Source organism: Chelonia mydas, chromosome 9, assembly GCF_015237465.2.
Source record: "Chelonia mydas isolate rCheMyd1 chromosome 9, rCheMyd1.pri.v2, whole genome shotgun sequence".
Lineage (NCBI taxonomy): Eukaryota > Metazoa > Chordata > Testudines > Cheloniidae > Chelonia > Chelonia mydas.
Genome location: NC_057855.1, coordinates 62,417,875 through 62,438,100, shown reverse-complemented (window position 1 = coordinate 62,438,100; position 20,226 = coordinate 62,417,875). Strand labels below are relative to the sequence as shown.

The 20,226-nt window shown below is 46.5% G+C and overlaps 1 protein-coding gene across 1 annotated transcript in view; it reads left to right on the top strand.

Moving 5' to 3' along the window:
• The window catches only part of GABRQ (gamma-aminobutyric acid type A receptor subunit theta), a 91,336-nt gene that overhangs the window by 51,734 nt on the left and 19,376 nt on the right, over positions 1 to 20,226 (top strand). Inside the window, exon 4 of the mRNA XM_007063939.3 lies at positions 16,349 to 16,569. Within this exon, the coding sequence (XP_007064001.1) occupies positions 16,349 to 16,569 (221 nt within the window). The remainder of the gene's footprint in view (positions 1 to 16,348; positions 16,570 to 20,226) is intronic.

Here is a 20,226-nt window from a genome sequence, read left to right as displayed (position 1 = left end):
AACTCTCTCACCGCCTGGCCTACTGCTGAGCCACCCAGGGCTTTTTTATGGCCCTGAATGTGGAGGCAGTTCAGAGCTATGCTGCCCCAGCAGCAGCGCTGGGAAGGACTGTGCCTTCAGCCTGGCAGGTGGTGGGTTGGGATCACATTGAACCATCCCGTCAGGTGGCTCAGCAAACCCTACTCTTTGCATTCAGCCAGCTCTGTGAGCCAGTGCTGAGGGGAATCACACAGAAACCGGTTTGCGTGGTTGGGCTTCAGGTAGATCATGTATCACAAGTGATGGTTCTGGGAAGCACGCTCTGTGGGCGAGGCTACCATTATGTACAGACTCGCATTACATAGGCTGTTCCTCTCCCATTCCCACCCCAGTGCTGGCTGCTTCTCCTTTCGCCTTGTGAGTTTCTAGTTTGACAAGGGGCTAAAGCAGGAGCCACTCGGTGCTGCCCTCTGGTCAGATGTATCCTCCAAGGGCTGAGCCAAGAGAGGGCAGGGGATAGAAAGTTAGTTCCATTAGGGCACCTTCTCTTGCTTCATGCCAGTCCTGTTGGTATAGCACCCCTGCGTGCTGGGGTAGTAGTGGGGAGGAGGGTGAGACACAATGAATTTTTATACTCAAAGCCCCAGAGCAGGATACGGCTGATTTATCTGTCCCATGCACTGGACACATGTACAGCAATTACAAACCTGCAGATTAAAACGAACCTAGACTGACAACAAATCAATGAGGGAAGTTCTCCAGGAAAACTACTCCCCAGGCGACCTGAGAAAGTCAAGCCCCTCAAAGCAAAGCCCTGCTGCACAGAGAGGCCTCACGGCATAGCCTGGAGATTGGTCAATTCCCATCCCCTTGGAACAATGTTGGAAATGGATTCCAGAGTCCAAGGGGCTTGCGCCGAGACTGGCCCTCACCCCAGCATTCAAATTGAGCGAGAGACAGAGTGGCCAAGCTCATCTCAGCTGTTGGGCTAAGCTGAGGGCGAGGAGCAGTCTCTAAAGTAGCAGTGCCTGAACCATGCAGGACTTTATAGGTCATAATCAACTCCCAGACTTGCACCAGGAAAAAAATTAGAAGTCAGTGCAGTCTACACAGATGTGAGCAAATCTCTCTGAGAAGTACTGCCTCCTTCTGCCCTAACTGAAGCTGATGAATAATTCTGTAGGCCATGGAGAGCTGAAAAAACCCTCGTCCTGCCTCTGCTGTGTCAGAGTAACCGATGCTGTTCCTGGCTTTCAGAACAAAGAAGTGCTTAAAGTGGGCCAGGAAGGCCACAGGCTCGGTGAAAAGAAATAAAAATTGAGCCAGGTAACTGTGGGGTGCACTTAGATTACTGTCCTAGCAAAGATGCTACTCCCAGATCATGACAGCTCCCCCCAACTCCCAGGCCCACCTTTTTCAGACCACTGTAAGCACTGGCATAAAGCACTTGGCTAGTCCAGAACCTCTTCTTCATTGTATCCAGAATGAAGCAAATAACCCCTTAGGGGGGCTAAACTGGATTCCTTGTTTAGCAAACTCACATAAAAACTGCCACCGTCTTACTTTCCCTCTGTCCCCCAGTGTCCTCTCATAAATATCACTCGTTCCTGCTCTAGTCAGCTGGCTGTAGACATAACCCACTTCTTCCCTTAAAAACAAGAATTAACACTACATCCAACTGAGGAATATTTTGTCCTTTAAGTTCTCTCTCAGAAATGACAGGAATAAAAGCTGGTGTCTCATTATTGAAGCCAACAAGCCATTCATTAGTCTCATTCATTGGCAGCTGAATTCCCACCAGCTAGGAGACGTTCCATTCTCTCTCCCATCTTCCAAAGTAGCAGTTTCCTTGATGTTCTTTATGACCACAGGTTCAAAGCACTGCAATGTTCTTTGCTTACATGGGATGGGATTTTTATTCAGTCCCTTTCCTCTCAAAAGAGAGGTGCTTTAGCAAAGTCTATAGAATCAGGTGGAACAGCTGGTGTGGCAGGTAAGCTGTAAAATGTCCTTTGTCCTTATGTCGCAAGCAGTGCAGCAGCAAGAGCTCTCTCTCTCTCTCTCTCTCTCTCTCTCTCTCTCTCTCTCTCCTTGCCAAAAAGTTATCACTCCCAGTAGCTTCCACGTGCTCTGTGAAATATAACATCTACAGGGGGCCGAGAATAACTGTCTCTCCAGAGGGAACGAGAGGAAGCAATGATCTCTGAGTCATTTTGAGGATAAAAATGGACTCAGTAGAGATCCACATCACCAGAAATGTATTCTGAGTGGAGATCTGATCCACTGATTCAACATGTGCTACTTATCCCCCTCCCGTGGCTGGTCCTCAGAAGATAAGAGCCTACTACAGCTCCCTGCTAATACAGATACTCCTTTAGCTCAGTGGTTAAGGTTACGTAATGATAGGAAACAGGAATTGGCAGACTGTATCAGACCAATAGTCCATCTCGTCCAATATCCTGCCATGCACAATAGCCAGTACCTGTTAATTCAGGGGAAGGTACAAGGAACCCTGCAGTAGGCACGTCTGGAACAGCCTGCCCAGAAGGAATGTTTCCTCCTAAACCCCTTAGTTAAAGATTGGGGCTTGTGCTCTGAAGCAGAAGGGTTTATATCCCTCCTGAAACTCTTATTTACTGTTTTAATATTACCTATTCTAACTCTGGATGTTCTTATTCTCCATGTAAATGCCCAGTTCTTTTTCAGTCCTGATAAGCTATTGGTCTCAATGACATCTTGTGGCAGTGAGTTCCACAGGCTCATTGGACACTGAGTGAAAAAGTATTGCCATTCATCTGGTTTGAATCAGTTCCCCAGTGACGACCCTCTGAAAAGAGCAGACGGGAAACTGCAGTCACTAGAATTAACCTGGACTCTGTATTTAAGCAAACTCACCCCATGCAACAGCTCTCCTCCCTTGGGCACATGATGTATTTTGGATGCGACATGCAGGTGGGGAATGAGCTGTTTTGGGTGTGTCGGACATGAGGGCAAAGTGAGATTTCAGGGGGTTGAGATGGGCAGCAAGAAAAAGGGGGAGAAGCACACACAGACTGGAGGGGCTCTCCCCATTTGTTCACAGTGAGCAGAAATGAATGTGGTGTTCTTTTATCATGGGAATGTATCCCTGGCCATCCTAATCCTGTACAGGGTAGCAACATGTCACGTACACAGAAATTGCCACAGACACAGAAATTGCCACAGACACAAGGTAGCATCCTGGCCTATGCGCTCCTAAGGGCAGGGATTATGTTGAAGCCATACCTAACACAGCGGGGCCCTGATCCCAGTTGCGACCTTGGGGCTCTATTGCAGTGCAAACAAATACATTGTACTCTGGGGTGGGACAGTTGGTGGTAACTGAGCCACGTGGAAATGTCACAGGGGTAATGACACAGAAGTGCAGGGAATTTACTTAGAGGTCCTAGGAGGATGCAGCCTGGGTGGGTAAGAGAGAGCTCTGTGTGTGAGTCTATGGCAGAGGCCCAGAGCTCTCCTCCCAACCCTCCAGGCTAGAGAGCTTTGGGACTGATCCAAAGCTCATTGGAGTCAATGGACTCCCAGGCCCAGACCCTCAAAGGTATTCAGATGCCCAGCTCCCACAAAGCAATGGGAGTTAGGTACCAAAATACCTTTGAGGATCTGGGCTGCATTGCCATCAATGGGCTATGGATCAGGCCTGTAGCATATGACCCTAAACCTGGAGCCAAGGGTCCCTGAGTCATCAGCACTGAGTGACTTCTTCGGCTGTGTTGTGCTTTTGGGTAGGTGGGATTGTGGCAGGAGGGAGCTTCTGTTTCAGAAGAGTAAGGAAGAAACTGACCTCTGGTATGTTAACAGCTCCTGCTCCAGCTGCCATGTGTTTTGGCTGAGCTCTGAGCATTTGCTGAACTCCTCCCTTCCACCAGCCCCTTCACAACTCTTTTCTCCCCCACCTCCCCTCCCCTCCCTATCCCAAGCTGTTCTTACTGCCCCCATTACTCCATGCCCATTCCTGGGACAGAGGACAGCTGCCTGCTCCATGCTAGAGTTCAAGATGTTTCTTCTCTTCTCCCCTGCAACTTGCTCCATGTCAGCAAGCAAAGGACCAAGAACCCAGTGGATAGATAGGAGCCCAGCCCTGTGCATTTGGCTCATTTAATTGCTAATTCAGCCTTTAATTTACAAGGACATGGAGCCCAATCTCTTGTTGCTGGCCTCTGGGATTACCGGGGTGGGGGGTGGGGTGGCGGAGGAGTTCTTACAGCACAGGGACTGGGACCTGCGTGTTCTCCCCCCGTGTGTTGGGGAAGGCTCCCTGGGACAATGAAAATATTTATCCATTGATATGTATATTGGTGGCGGTGGTGTTTCTGATTCCACTGCCCTTCCCCTTCTACCAGCTGCACCTAAGAGCCTAGTCTCATGTGCATAGGTGGGGATCTGACAGCTGTGATGTCATGGTAAAGAATCAGCCGGTATTATGGACTTATAGACTTTAAGGTCAGAAGGGACCATTATGATCATCTAGTCTGACCTCCTGCACAACGCAGGCCACAGAATCTCACCCACCCACTCCTGTAACAAACCCCTGACCTATGTCTGAGCTACCGAAGTCCTCAAATCGTGGTTTAAAGACTTCAAAGTGCAGAGAATCCTCCAGCAAGTGATCCGTGCCCCACACTGCAGAGGAAGGCGAAAACCCCCCAGGGCCTTTGCCAATCTACCCTGGAGGAAAATTCCTTCCCGACCCCAAATATGGCGATCAGCTAAACCCTGAATATGTGGGCAAGACTCACCAGCCAGACACCCAGGAAAGAATTCTCTGTAGTAACTCAGATCCCACCCCATCTAACATCCCATCACAGGCCATTGGGCATATCTACAGCTAATAATCAAAGATCAATTAATTGCCAAAATTAGGCTATCCCATCCTATCATCCCTTCCATAAACTTATCAAGCTTATTCTTGAAGCCAGATATGTCTTTTGCCCCCACTCCTTCCCTTGAAAGGCTGTTCCAGAACTTCACTCCTCTGATGGTTAGAAACCTTCGTCTAATTTAAGTCTAAACTTCCTGATGGCAAGTTTATATCCATTTGTTCTTGTGTCCACATTGGTACTGAGCTTAAATAATGCTTCTCCCTCCGTGATATTTATCCCAATGATATATTTATAGAGAAAAATCATATCTCCTCTCAGCCTTCTTTTGGCTAGGCTAAACAAGCCAAGCTCTTTGAGTCTCCTTTCATAAGACAGGCTTTCCATTCCTCGGATCATCCTAGTAGCCCTTCTCTGTACCCATTCCAGTTTGAATTCATTTTTCTTAAACATGGGAGACCAGACTGCATACAATATTCCAGATGAGGTCCCACCAGTGCCTTGTATAACGGTACTAACACCTCCTTATGTCTACTGGAAATACCTCACCTGACGCATCCCAAGACTGCGTTAGCTTTTTTCACGGCGATATCACATTGGCAGCTCATAGTCATCCTGTGATCAACCAATACTCCAAGGCCCGTCTCCTCCTCTGTTACTCCCAAGTGATGCGTCCCCAGTCTTGTTATTAATCCCTAAATGCATGACCTTGCACTTTTCACTATTAAATTTCATCCTATTGCTATTACTCCAGTTTACAAGGTCATCCAGATCTTCCTGTATGATATCCCGGTCCTTCTCTGTATTGGCAATACCTCCCAGCTTTGTGTCATCCGCAAACTTTATTAGCACATTCCTGCTTTTTGTGCCAAAGTCAGTAATAAAAAGATTAAATAAGATTGGTCCCAAAACCAATCCCTGAGGAACTCTACTGGTAACCTCCTTCCAGCCTGACAGTTCACCTTTCAGTGTGACCTATTGTAGTCTCCCCTTTAACCAGTTCTTTATCCACCTTTCAATTTTCAATTATTGATCCTCATCTTTTCCAATTTAGCTAATAATTCCCCATGTGGAACCGTATCAAATTCCTTACTGAAATCGAGGTAAATTAGATCCACTCCATTTCCTTTGTCTAAAAAATCTGTTATCTTCTCAAAGAAGGAGATCAGGGTGGTTTGACACAATCTACCTTTTGCAGAACCATATTGTATTTTGTCCCAATTACAATTGACCTCAATGTCCTTAATACTTTCTCCTTCAAAATTTTTTCGAAGACCTTGCATACTACAGATGTCAAACTAACAGGGCTGTAGTTACCCGGATCACATTTTTTCCCTTTCTTAAAAATGGGGACTGTGTTAACAATTCTCCAGTTATATGGTACAGCCCCTGACTTTACAGATTCATTAAAAATTTTTGCTAATGGGCTTTCAATTTCATGTGCCAGTTCCTTTAATATTCTTGGATGAAGATTATCTGGGCCCCCCAGATTTAGTCCCATTAAGCTGTTCAAGTTTGGCTTCTACCTCAGATGGGGTAATATCTACCTCCATATCCTCATTCCCATTTGTCATGCTACCATTATCCCTAAGCTCCTCATTAGCCTCATTAAAGACTAAGGCAAAATATTTGTTTAGATATTGGGCCATGCCTAGATTATCCTTAACCTCCACTCCATCCTCAGTGTTTAGTGGTCCCACTTCTTCTTTCTTTGTTTTCTTCTTATTTATATGGCTATAGAACCTTTTTCTATTGGTTTTAATTCCCTTTGCAACGTCCAACTCTGCATGGCTTTTGGCCTTTCTCACTTTATCCCTACATGTTCTGACCTCAACAAGGTAGCTTTCCTTGATAATCCCTCCCATTTTCCACTCCTTGTAGGCTTTCTGCTTTTTCTTAATCACCTCTCTGAGATGCTTGCTTATCCAGCTTGGTCTACAGCTCCTACCTATGAATTTTTTCCCCTTTCTAGGGATGCAGGCTTCTGATAGTTTCTGCAACTTTGACTTGAAGTAATTCCAGGCCTCCTCCGCCTTTAGATGCACAAGTTCTTCAGTCCAATCCACTTCCCTAACTAATTTCCTTAATTTTTTTAAGTTAGCCCTTTTGAAATAAAAAACCCTAGTCACAGATCTATTTTTGTTTATCCTTCCATTTAGTTTGAACTGAATTAGCTCATGATCGCTCAAACCAAGGTTGTCCCCGACAACCATTTCATCTGTGAGGTCCTCACTACTCATCAAAACCAAATCTAAAATGGCATCCCCTCTTGTTGGTTCAGCAACTACTTGGTGAAGGAATCCATCAGCTATCGCATCCAGGAAAATCTGAGCCCTATTATTATTACTAGCACTTGTCCTCCAGTATATATCTGGGAAGTTAAAGTCTCCCATAATCACACAATTCCCATTAGTATTTACTTCATTAAAAACATTAAAGAGGGCTCTATCCATATCCAAATCAGATCCCGGTGGTCTATAGCACACCCCAAGCACTATCCCAGGGGAGGCTCTGGTAGCTTTCTTCCCCAATGTGATTTTTGCCCAGATAGACCCTCTTATCCATTCCATCACTTCTTATTTCTCTACAGTCTACCTCATCATTGATATACAATGCTACTCCACGACCTTTGCCTTTATTTCTGTCCTTCCTAAACAGCACATACCCTTCAATATGTGTAGTCCAGTCATGACTACTATTCCACCATGTTTCTGTTACCCTATAGTATCTGGTTTAACTTCCTGCACCAGTAGCTCTAGTTCCTCCATTTTGTTACCTAGGCTCCTCGCCTTAGTGTACAAACATCTTAATTTTTGCATCTTACATTTCCCTTCCCCTAAGCGCTATGTGCTTTGTTCCCTTGTCCATTGGTGGGTCCAGGAACATCTCAGCATGTCACTCTGCTGCATCAGTTCTCCCTGCGGAGTATCTTGCCGTGCTTCTTGGCCCGTCCATGGGTCTGGTGCCCCTATATGAGTTTCAACATGCTCTGTGGCATGTAAACAGCCTGCAGTGCCCCCAAGTGTTCTCTGGCTCATCTGTAGGTCCTGGCACCTCCTGGCTTTCCCAGTGCCTCAGTGAGAATCTTGTGCTCTGCAGAGTATCCACAGGTCACCTCCAGGGCTGCCCTGTGATTCTGTCTGGCACTCTGAGGAGTCTTTTAGCTTCATTCCAGCATGCTCCTTGGTGCATCCTGGACGCACATGTCCCAACACTAGAGCTCACCTGACTGTTTGTGTTTCATTGGTGAATTCCTTTCTGTCTGCCCACAGCCCAGCTGGTTCTCATTCTTTAGGGATACACACCAATGTCCTCAGTGAACAGTTCTCCATCCACAGCACATTCTGAGTGTTCGCCCATTGCATTGTGTGGGTTACTTACATGAGTTGTGTGGCATTGTTTCTCTTCCCTGATTGGATGGCTTATGTAACCAACCAACACAGCAACATATTGTGATTTATAATGTACAAGCTGAAGTTTGCTCCTGATGGATATTTGAGCTTAGAATTTGTTTCTCACAAGTTTCAGAGTAACAGCCGTGTTAGTCTGTATTCGTAAAAAGAAAAGGAGTACTTGTGGCACCTTAGAGACTAACCAGTTTATTTGAGCATGAGCTTTCGTGAGCTACAGCTCACTTCATCGGATGCATAGCATATAAGAAGACCTTCTGCAGTTTCCACGATATGCTATGCATCCGATGAAGTGAGCTGTAGCTCACGAAATCTCATGCTCAAATAAACTGGTTAGTCTCTAAGGTGCCACAAGTACTCCTTTTCTTTTTTCTCACAAGTGTGCATGGATAGGGAAGCTTGAGGGCTCTGATAGCTGAGGAAAGCAAACACAAGTGGTGTCATGAACATGATCCAATGAAAATTTGCTCTGAAATTCAAATTAATACATGCCAACAATTAATTAATTTTTTTTTCTGCTATTCCCTCAGCTTTAACCAGCGTGCCCCCTGGGACTCTGGAGGTTCCCAGTACCTTGAAGAGCATCCTAGTCTATCCATTATCGACCTAAGCCCATTCCCTCTTGCATTCTGCAGGGCCACATTCCCCTTGGTGCAATCCTAGCCTAATACTGGAATGCTTCACCATGCTCCCTGGATCACTTCCTTAGGGGCCCTTAGATGGTGTGAAAAGGGATCCCTGCTGAGATGCACCAGACACTGAGATAATTAATGGGGTCCCAACTGTCGGACTCCCCCAGATATGGCTGCCTAATGCAGGAGGAGGCTGGTACTGCCTTCAGCGCTGGGAAAAGGCACAAGCGGCCTGCAAGCAGGCTCCTGATTTCAGTGCCACAGCAGGCTGTTGCTAGCCTCTAAGTAAGCATTCCTCAGCAGAGAGGGGCAGCTCTGGAATCTGAATGGCTGTCTGACCCCTGGGGTGTTCTTACCTTTCTTCTTTGTGTGCTAGGAGGAGGGGAGGGGAGAGGGGAAAAAAACCCTCCACCAAACCGGAGACTAGGGGGTGGGGGAGAAGAGGGGGACTGGAGCTGACAGCTCGGAAAGAGCCAGTGGCTTAGTGATGCGGAGGGAATGGCAGTAACGAAGGGGGATCCCAAAGGGATCCTGAAATGACGGTCATGCTCGGAAAGCCTTCCAGCAGGCTCAGGTGCCGTGACTGCTGCAGAAGGGGGTGAATGGGAGGCACAACGCTGAGCGGGGCCTGTCACACAGCTGGGCTCCCAGGACTGCCTCTTTGATGAAGAAAATGGGACAATAAATAAAAAAACCCTTAGAGCAGTAGCTGGAGAGCCAGAGATCAGCCAGCCAACACGGCCTCTCCACATCTTTCCCACAGCAACGAGGTGAAGGAACCTGGCAGGGGATTTGGAGAGGGGAAGCCCCCCATCTAGAGAGAGCCCAGGACACATGCTTTTCCTCCCATTATTGTGATAGACGTGCAAATGTCTTCCAGCTGAGCAAAACTTAACCCAGCTGCTCCCACTTGGGCCAGAAGGAGCTGTTCCCTCAGCTGCCTGTTGCCCACGGAGTACTTCAGCTCCCCATGGTGAGGTTGGGGCACCGTGCATGTGAGTCACAGCAAGTCTAGCCATGGCAGCCATGTTCAGCTGGAGCTAGGCTGCGGCGGCCCATGTAACTGTGTGTGTCTTTGCAAGAGCACAGTGTCCCAGGGAGTTAAACGAGCCAGGTGTGGGGTCGCCCCCAAATGAGGGTAATCCTAGACAATACAAGCCATGTGGCAATCCCACACCGTGTCCCACTACCAGCTGGCATCTGTATCACAAATGCTAGGCTTCAGTGGAACCTGGATTTGGCCCTGATGGCAAAGTTTTAAAGGGTAAAGCAGAAATGCAGTGGCAGTACTCACAAAAACACCCAGCCACTGCGCCTGCAGAATCCCAGTATTTGGGCATGCTGGTCGAGTAACTGTTCATGGAGACTAGGTGCTAAGATATAGTTCAGGGGACCCAGACATGTAATTAGGCTCCTGGTTAGTGTACCTCATCAGGGCATATTGATGTCACTCAGATCCACCCTGCTGGAAGATTTTCTCCATCATGCCAGTTTGGTTGTGGTCAATGGTTATTTATTTGGAATTGAACCTAGTCAGTTTTGTTTTTTAATTCTTTTCCCAGGACTCCATTGTGCAGCTTGCACCAAGCTTCTAGCAAGGGGGGGTTCACAGCCACCTCTAGCCCCCAGCAAGCACCAGCAAGCCGCTTAGGACTCTCCAGCATGCACTCTCCTGCTCACTCCCCAGCATGCACTCCCCTGTTCCCCTTGTGGGACACAGCATACTCTGCCACCTTGCAGCCAGTCGTCTCTCTTGGCTGAGGCATTGTGGGGCTTGTGGGCATGAACTTCAACTCCACCCCCTCCAGTCCCCTTTGGGGTGCTGTGCGCCCCCAGGGAAGTGGGGAGGGATCAGAGTCTGCCCCCTCATTACAGCAGAGAACGGAATTCTGCCTGGCCATTGTTTGGGCCATGCACCCTCCCCTCCCACTGCATATTCCTGTAAGAACCCAGTGGGCTTTCCTGGCCCTGAGTGAATGCAAGCTGCTGAAAAGGTGCGGAACTGAGAGCTCTACCCACCTCGTCTGGACTAGGAAATGTGTAAGCAGTTTTGCCCAGACATATTTCCACCAGTGCTACCCAAAGGGTAGCTGCAGCATAGAGAGGGTGGATTACTGCACACGTTGCAACAGTCTCGTTACTCTGCTCTGAAAGGATGGTGACACCCTCAGTTATGATGTTATCCATGTCTGAAGGGGAGGCTTCCGCTGTAATATTTTCTAATAGGTTTGTAGCCTTGCAACCCTCATCGAACAGATCAATAGCTCTAGATCTAGCCATCCATCTCTGGATATTTTTTCATCTATCTATCATCAGTTTAATATTAGGAAGATACAGGTGAGCTGGAAAAGCATGTGGATAGAGCTCATGGGGTCCCTGTTTCCTCCATGGGATACAGCATCTATCAAACATAGTACATGATTGGCATGCGGGGCCTGTTTCCTCTGTGATACAGTCTCTCTTGCATGCTGTAGGGTAACTTATCAGTGCCATCCCCTGTGGCATGGACTCTGGGATGGTGCACTCTCCTTCAGATGTGATAAGGTACCTGTTATGTGTGTTGCACTCTGCTAGCGGCTCCTAGAGAGCACGCTCCGTTCTCGAAGTCTCCCCTCCCTGTGCTTTGGAGCTGCAGCCCATTAATACATCAGTGTCACCTCTTCTCCTGAAGAGAACTCTGACCTCTGAATATTGGATGCCTGCCTGGCTCTTTCACGTCTGTCCAGCAATCACGCACATCACTCAGCAGAGATTGGCACTGGGCTAGGAGAGGAAGGGAAGATACTGAGAAATGGAGCGAGAAAGATGTATGGGAAAGAGGAGGAGGAGAAAAAAATCAAAATGGAGAAAGTAAAGGAGGAGATGCGGTGGGGGGAACAGAAAGAGAAAGAGGAGGAGTGAGAGGGAAAGAGAGCCAGAAAGGGGGAGAGTCCATGAGAAGCACTAAACACTAGGTGGACTGTAGTGCTTTGTAAAAGATAAGGGGGGTTATCTGGAAATGCAGTTTCATGGCATGGCACAGAAATGTCCGGCTTTGAGTTGGAGGGAAAGGAAGCACACAGGATCAGCCAGGGAACCTGGGAAAGAACTGGACCCAGAGGCAAAGGAATATTTGCTCTTCCACTTCCCAGAAAGCTCTCCGTAGCTCACCAGTGCTGCCGGATAGATTGCTGGTTTATAAAACAAGTAGGGAAATAGCATGCTGATTCAGAAGGTTAAAACCTTAGGTTTTAACCCCCAGATCCTTCCATTCCAGCCTGGATCAGATCACAAAAGCCATGAGATTTATATTCTCTCATTGTGGTCTGTACTGATCATTTGCCCTCTAATGTGGTACTTGACTTTAAAGGCAGTGTAGGTAGGTTTGGGGCGTGGGATAAGGGGGGAGAAGTTACCCCAGGTATCCAGGGTAAGCAGATGAAGGAGAGAAAAATAATTAGAGCAATTATTTGGAGAGAGGAAAATGGTCTTGGGATTAGCAGTACACTAGATTAGGAATCAAGACTATTTGTATTCTCCATGTAAACAGAAAGCAATGGTGTGCCAGGACTCCATCATCAGTGTTACGGTAAGTTGGGCTACCATAATCTCCTTGCTTTCTAAATATGGCACCATTGCACGTAAATTGACCACGCATATAAGCTTCAGGAGAAAGAACCAATTTTCACAAACCCATCTTGTATCCTGATAAGGGCAGCTGAATTGCAGGATGCAAAAAATCCGGAATTGAGAACAAGATGGAATGAGCCAAACCCTGCCTCCATCAGCGTGTCACAAGACGATGAGAGGAGGTTGCTCACACACAGGGTCACGAGATCACAACACTCATTCCAGGCTGCTCTGAAGCTGAAGCAGGATAGTTGGGAATGGCAAGCAGCCGCTCTGTATGGGCATTGTGTAGTTACTATGCCTACCATCTAGGACTATTCTTATAAGGTGACAGAGTCATGGTGGAATGGGCTGAGGGATTTAGCAGCAATTATTTGCACAGTAATAAAGCCCCCCTCCCCCACGCATTTGCCTTGTCTTAATGTTTTCTCATGGAAATTCAAGCTCCATTCACTTGGCTGAGGTTTGGCCTATTTTCAGACTCTCAGGGAGGGCTTGCTACACATGCAGGATCATTTCATTATTTTGGGCTTTTAGCTGGATTTAGTGCTGGACTGACAGCCCTAGAGAGCGAAGTCCTCTGCTAATCCCCAGAACAAGTGCAGCATGGGTGATGGCAGCGCAAGCTGCTCCTTGCCATCCTGTCAACATGCCCCAACCCTGACATAGACAGGTCAGCTCCATGGGAAACAAGATCTCAGCCTCCCTGCCTCATTACATAGTCAGCCTCTCTGCTAAGCCATAGGACTATTAATGTCCCCTTCTGACTGTGGTTTTCAAGACATGCTTCCTTGCCTACTTAGAACTTCAGTGAAGCCCGCAATTCACTTCATATAGTGAATCTAGAGGTAATGGCTTTCGGTCATTGCTGAGCTAGCCTGACTTTGAACCCCTGGCCTAGAGGTGAAAGTTGCCATCTTCCCTCTGCTTTTTAAAAGAATAAATGAAGTGAAAGTGGCTGCCACTGCCCGCTTCTTTGCAACAAACATTGGCTGAGCCAGCCAGAAATCCCCTCCCTGCCTCATGCCCTCACAGATTCCTGGGTTATATTTTCTTCATATTTATGTATATATCGATATATATAATTTCCTTTTTTTGGTGGCTAAAAGGCAGTGCTGTATAAGAGAGAGAATTATGATCCAGTAGGCAGGGAGAGTCAGGAGACCTGTCATCTATTCCTAGCTCTGCCACTGACCCACCAGGTGAGCTTGGGGAAGTCACTTCTATCTGTGCCTCTGTTTCCCTTTCTACCCGATGTGTATCTCGTCTATTTCGATTGTAAGCTCTGCAAGGACTGTCTTTTACTAATTATTTGTGCAGCATCCAGCACAATGGGTCCCTGATCATGGTTGGGGCTCTTATGTGCTACTGCAAGACACGTAATAATAAGTGTACCTGGAACAGATTCCCTTCTACAGGTCCAGCTGCTAGAGGTGGTGAGTGAAGCTTGATGTGCCAGCACTCCATCAACACTGTGGTGATGAGAGCCATAGACATGACCTGGAAGGGGCCTCGGGAAGTCATCACGTCCATCCCCCTGTGCTGAGGCTGGACAAAATAAATCTAGACCAGCCCTGACAGGTGTTTGTCCAACCTGTTCTTAAAAATCTCCAATGACAGAGATTCCACAACCTCACTTTGGAAGCCTATTTCAGAACTTAACTAATCTTATAATTAGAAAGTTTTCCTAATATCTAACGTAAATCTCCTTAGCTGCCAATTAAGCCCATTACTTCTTGTCCTACCTTCAGTGGACATGGACAGCAATTAATCACCATCCTCTTTATAACAGTCCTTAACTTATTTGAAGACTGTTGCCAGGTCCCCCCTCAGTCTTCTTTTTTCAAGACTAAATATGCCCAATTTTGTTTAAACTTATCCCCATAGGTCAGGTTTTCTAAAACTATGATCATTTCTGTTGCTGTCCTCTGGACTCTCTCCAAGTTGTCCACCTCTTTCCCAATGTGTAGCGCCCACAACTGGACACAGTACTCCAGCTGAGGCCTCATGAATGCTGAATAGAACAGGACAATTACCTTCCATGTCCTACAACACTCCTGTTAATATACCCCAGACTGATATTAGCCTTATTCTCAACTGCCATCACTTGCTGACTCATTGAGTTTGTGATCTACTCTAACCGCCAGAGCCTTTTCAGCAGTACTACCACCTTGCCAGTTATTCCCCATTTTATAGTTGTGCATTTGAGTTTTCCTTCTTAAGTGAAGTACTTTGCACTTGTCTGTATTGAATTTCATCTTTTTGGTTTCAGACCAATTCTCTAATTTATCAAGATTGTTTTGGATTCTAATCCTGTACTCCAAAGTGTTTGCAACCCCTCCCATCTTGGTGTCATCTGCAAATTTCACAAGCATACTCTCCACTCCATTATAGAAGTCATTAATGAAAATATTGAATAATGCCAGACTCAGGACTGACCCCAGTCAGACCCCGCTTGATACATCCTTCCAGTTTGACAACGAACCATTCATAAACACTCTTTGAGTACGGACTTTCAACAAGTGCATCACCTTATAGTAATTTCATCTGGACCACATTTCCATAGTTTGCTTATGAGACTGTCATGTGGGACTGTCTGAAAAGCCTTACTAAAATCAAGACATATCACATCTACTGCTTTCCTCCCATTCACTACTCCAGTAACCCTATCCCCGCTCCTCCCCCGCCCTCCCAGTGCCTCCTGCACACTGCTGAACAGCTGTTCCATGGCGTGTAGGAGGCACTGGGAGGGAGGAGTTGATCAGTGGGGCCGGCAGCCCTGGACATGACTTGCAGACCCTCTGGAATACCCTCGCAGACCCCAGTTTGAGAACCACTGCCCTAGGTTGAATTTCAGCAAGCCCTGCTGACTTGAATACATCTAATTTATCTAAATATTCTTTAACTGATTCTTTCCCTATTTTGGCTTGCATTCCTTCCCCCTTGCTGTTAATATCAGTTATGTTGAGTATCTGGTCACTATTAACCTTTTCAGTGAAGGCTGAATCAAAACAGGCATTAAACACCTCATTCTTCTTGATGTCATCAATTATTATCTCTCCTTTCCCACTACACTTACCTTCATCTTTCTCTTGCTTCTAATATATTTAAAGAATCTCTTCTTATTGCCTTTTGTGTCCATTGCCAGGTGTAACTCATTTTATGCCTGAGCCTTTCTGATTTTGTCCCTATATGCTTGTGCTGTTCTTTTGGTCTCCTCCTCAGCAATTCTTCCATGTTTCTACTTTTCGTAGGATTCCTTTTGGATGTTCAGGTCGTTAAAGAGCTCCTGATGGAGCCATATTGGCCTCTTAGTATTCTTCCTATCTTTCCTTCTCATCAGAATAGTTTGCAGTTGTGCCTTTAATCTTGTCTCTTTGAGAAACTGCCAGTTTTCCTGAACTCCTTTATCGCTTAGATTTTCCTCCCATGGGACCTTACCAACCAGTTCGACTGATGGGGCCACTGCCATTCAAAAAAATTTAGCCAACTTTGCATGTATTCTATTGTCTCCTTGATCTCAGACGCACGCCACCACACTGTGACTCTGGCATTAAGGAGCAGTGAGCAGAATGTGGAGCAGGGAAGAGGGGCTGAACTGCAAAAAGTTCTCTCCTTTGAGTGTTGAATCAGTGACAAGTCAAGCCAATTCCTCCCCTTAGAAAGCTCAGTCCAGTGCCCTGTAGCTTTACCCTTCCAAAAAAAGTCACTCTTCCTATAACACACCATGTGGGGAACGAATACCCTGGGTGCAAAAGCTTTGGAGACATGTCAGGCATCTCAGTGGCAGCAGAAGTGAGACAAGGGGTCAGGGTGCCTCCCATGGGACAGCCTGACGGTTGTGTGTTTTCTCTCCCAGGACTACACCATCACAATGTATTTCCAGCAGAGTTGGCGGGACAAACGCCTAGCGTACAGTGACCTTCCTCTTAACCTGACCCTGGACAACCGGGTGGCTGACCAGTTGTGGCTTCCTGACACCTATTTCCTGAATGACAAGAAGTCCTTCCTGCATGGGGTGACAGTGAAGAATCGCATGATTCGGCTCCATCCAGATGGGACCGTGCTGTATGGCTTGAGGTAAGTGTGGGAGGAGTTTTCATTGCTTGTATGTTCATGAATGACATTGCTGTCCCATCATCCAACTCTCTGGCCATACACAGAGCAGCCCTCAAAATCCATCTTTAAAGAAAGCACAGCCAGGCCAAAAAAGATTTGCTCAAAAGTTGCTCACTTCTAAGTGGTCTAATATCGCATTCCACCCCCAGAAGTGGTTGCATTTCAGTGGTGGACAAAATGATCCCTGAACTGGGGTAGACTAGTATTGGGGCAGAGGAGTAATTGAGGTTGCATACTGTTTCAGGTTGCTATAGTTCAAGTTGCATGTTTCCATTTCAAATGCCCCTTTCAAAAGTGCCTAGTGTGGCCTAGAATATAGACCAGTGGGATGGGACTCAGGAGAGCAGGGTCCTATTCCCAGCTCTGCCGTTGGCCTGATGGGTGACCTGGGGCAAATCATTTCCCTGCCCTGTGCCTCAGTGTCCCCATCTGTCAAATGGGGATAATGATACCACCTCTTCTGCAAAGTTCTTTGAGCTCTACTGATAAAAAGTACCATCTAACAGCTTAATGCTTTAATAATACATTAATGATAACTTTCTGCAAGTTTGGGTAATAGAGATGAAATTTTCCAGGTCTGCTCTCTGCCCAAGGGTTAAAATTTTGTGGAAAGTTTGAGGCAAATCAGATCAGCTGTTTCTTAATATGAGACAGTATAAATATGTACTTTCCCCAGTATAAAATAAATAATTTCTTGCAGCTTTTTCTTTTCTGTCTGGCACTGGTGCCAGAATGGTTGGGGATAGAAAGTTTGATATTTAGCAGGGAAATAGTGCCCAAGTTTACACGCAGCTCTTAGACCTGCCTCCAACAGTCACAAATAAATAAGAGAGCCACACTGTGCTTACTTCCCAGCCCAGCAAAGGGGAAGGAGACATCTCCATTTGGAATGGACTGCACCGATCTTGACCATACACAGCACCAGCCCCTTTGATGCTGCATGTTTTGGGGGAATTTCCATCTCGTACATCCTGTAATGATTCCTTCCTACTTAACTGCTGGGGCTGCAGCTAGAAAGAGCTCAGAATTACCCTGGACAGGCCATCTTCAGGGGTGAGACAAGGGGCCTGGTATTTGGGCTAAGGAGGAAGAGGATGACTGAGGTATTTGCCCCTGTTACCTACAGGCTCCCGTTAAGATCTGTGTTTAAATAAAACACTGGCTGTTTGGTTGCCTGGAGGCTGCTCCCTTGATATGGCAGAGCACAATGAAACCCACCACAAAAATCATGAGAGGTTCAGAGTCCGCAAGTCCTGTTGTGTTCAGTGGGAGTTCCCGATGTTCATCGCAGGTCAGAAGTCTTGCATGGAGTAGCACCTCTTAATGTGATGCAACTGCAGTCTTCTGAGGGACACTGTAAAAAGTCCATCCATCATGTGCATAGAGGTTTGAGGCAACATTTTCTTAGGGGGCCTTTCATTTTGCACCTGCATTTTTGCTGACACCAATAACGGCAAGGTGCAATTTTGCAGCCACAAATAATTTCTAGCACATTCAGTAGCATGTAGATACCTGACCACCAGGTGCAATTGGGTAGCTAAATACTGAAGCTGCATCCGATGAAGTGAGCTGTAGCTCACGAAAGCTTATGCTCAAATAAATTTGTTAGTCTCTAAGGTGCCACAAGTACTCCTTTTCTTTTTGTGAATACTGAAGTGTTATGCTTGCAGTTATTTAGATCCACAAAACTGCACCCTCAGCTATATGCATCTGCAAACACATGGGAGCAAAATCGCAGGGTTCTTCTGAACATCAGGTCCTTTCTGTATTTTGGTGCCAGATCTGTTGGGTTCTATGGCATGTGGGGGTTTTGCTGAAAGGGCAGTCTTTCAAACAGAGCTTCCAGAGTGCAGAAAATTGACACACAGTGCTAACCAAGGTGATTTTGTTTCTGTCTTGTGTTTTTCATCGTTTTCTTGCCCTTTTTTACTAGGTACCATAGCTATGTTTGTTTCTTCACATGCCACCTTCCTTCCAGTCCCATCCTTTCCTTCAAGTTGATCTTGCAGTGAAGTTACTCCCTCTTGCTGTGGCATCTCAGTCATTTTCTTTGCAACAGACTGTGATGTCGGAAATGCAGAGGCATTCAGAAAGTTACCAACCAAGGGCTTTAAGCACACACTTAAGTGCTTTGCTGTACCAGGGCCAGAAGCTCAGCACCTTGCAGGATAGAGCCCCCAGGGTCCAGTTAGGCCCCACGGAAGTCAATGGGAGCTTTGCTGTTAACGTCAATGAGAACAAGATCGAACTCTGAATAATTTGTTTTCATGGACAAATGAGGCCTTTTTCTTCTTCCCCTTTGCTCTATTGTGACAGTCCCTCTGCTGGGGAGAAGCACATATGCTTGTTTTTGATAGAATTAGCAGATAAGTGGACGAAAGGAATGCAGCAGATGTAATATTGCTTTGTCTTGGGGATGTGTTTGATACACAACGTCTGATGAAAGCTTATTCAACAACTAATTCGTATTGGCTTGGACTGAGAGCTAGTTGGAAGGCCATAAACAAATGGGACCTCTAATCTGTAATGCCAGGAATCCTGGAGGAGTCATACACCAGGGCAGGAAATAACCAGACCTGATTCAATTTAGAGGAAAAAATGCAAATATGTAGGGAAGGTAACCCAAAGCTCCGGGGCGAGGAGTCTGGGAAGTTGTGGTGTGGGAAGAGACATGGGGGTGACATCTCTAATGCCCATGGTCCCATGAAAAAGGAAAAAGCCAAAATAACTTGGCTGGAACCTGGGGCAAATGTTCTGCAAATGTCAGACCCTTTATGAGCTACTGTGAAAAAGGCCCTTGCTCTTGGGGTTCAAGAGCCATTGGGTAAACTTTGGTTCCCCCAATGAAAAAGGGAGAGATGCCAGGAAGATATCATGAGCAAAACAGAAGTTTAATCAAGCCACAAGTGCTGAATAAGCAACTGCATCTTCTTGCTGGGCTTTGTGAAGGCCAGTACTATATAAGCTACTTTCCACCATACACAGTAGCTCTGACAATGCTCCTTAGTCCCTACATTTGACCTTGGGCTATTCCAGTCCCAGTCCCAGGTACCGCACAGTGCTGTCAGTGTACTTCAGTCTAGACCTGTCGCACCCCCAAGATTTAAAACTTGCCTTCTCCCCCACAATTTTGTCATCTCACCTCAATCCTGATCTGCATCACCCCCTTGCTATTCCACTTCCAGACCTGGGCAATGTCCCTCAATCCTGAGAAGTGGTTGCCGATCATGTGGCGACTTTGTAATGGAACAAAGAGGCTGAGTAGAAAACAAACTCTTTCAGCTTTGTGGCTGGAGACGTTTGAGGCTGTGCATTCCAGCCCTGAATAGCAGCTTGTGTTAACTTGCTGCACCACCACAGTAAGGGAAGAATAGGGATTCACCAGGGTTTGTAAACCACTCAGGGCCTTCAGAACTTGTGTTCACTGCCAGGCAAAAAGCAACATTTGCCAGCATATTTTTCTGAGAGAGTTTGAAAGGTTAAAGGTTTGAGATTTTTCTCATTGAGCAATTAATAATTTTGCCTCTGTAAGTCCCGTTAAAGTCAGTAGGAGTCCAAATGGGCATGTCTTCACTGCAACAGGAAGTGAGTTTGCCAGCCTGGACAGACGGAGTCATG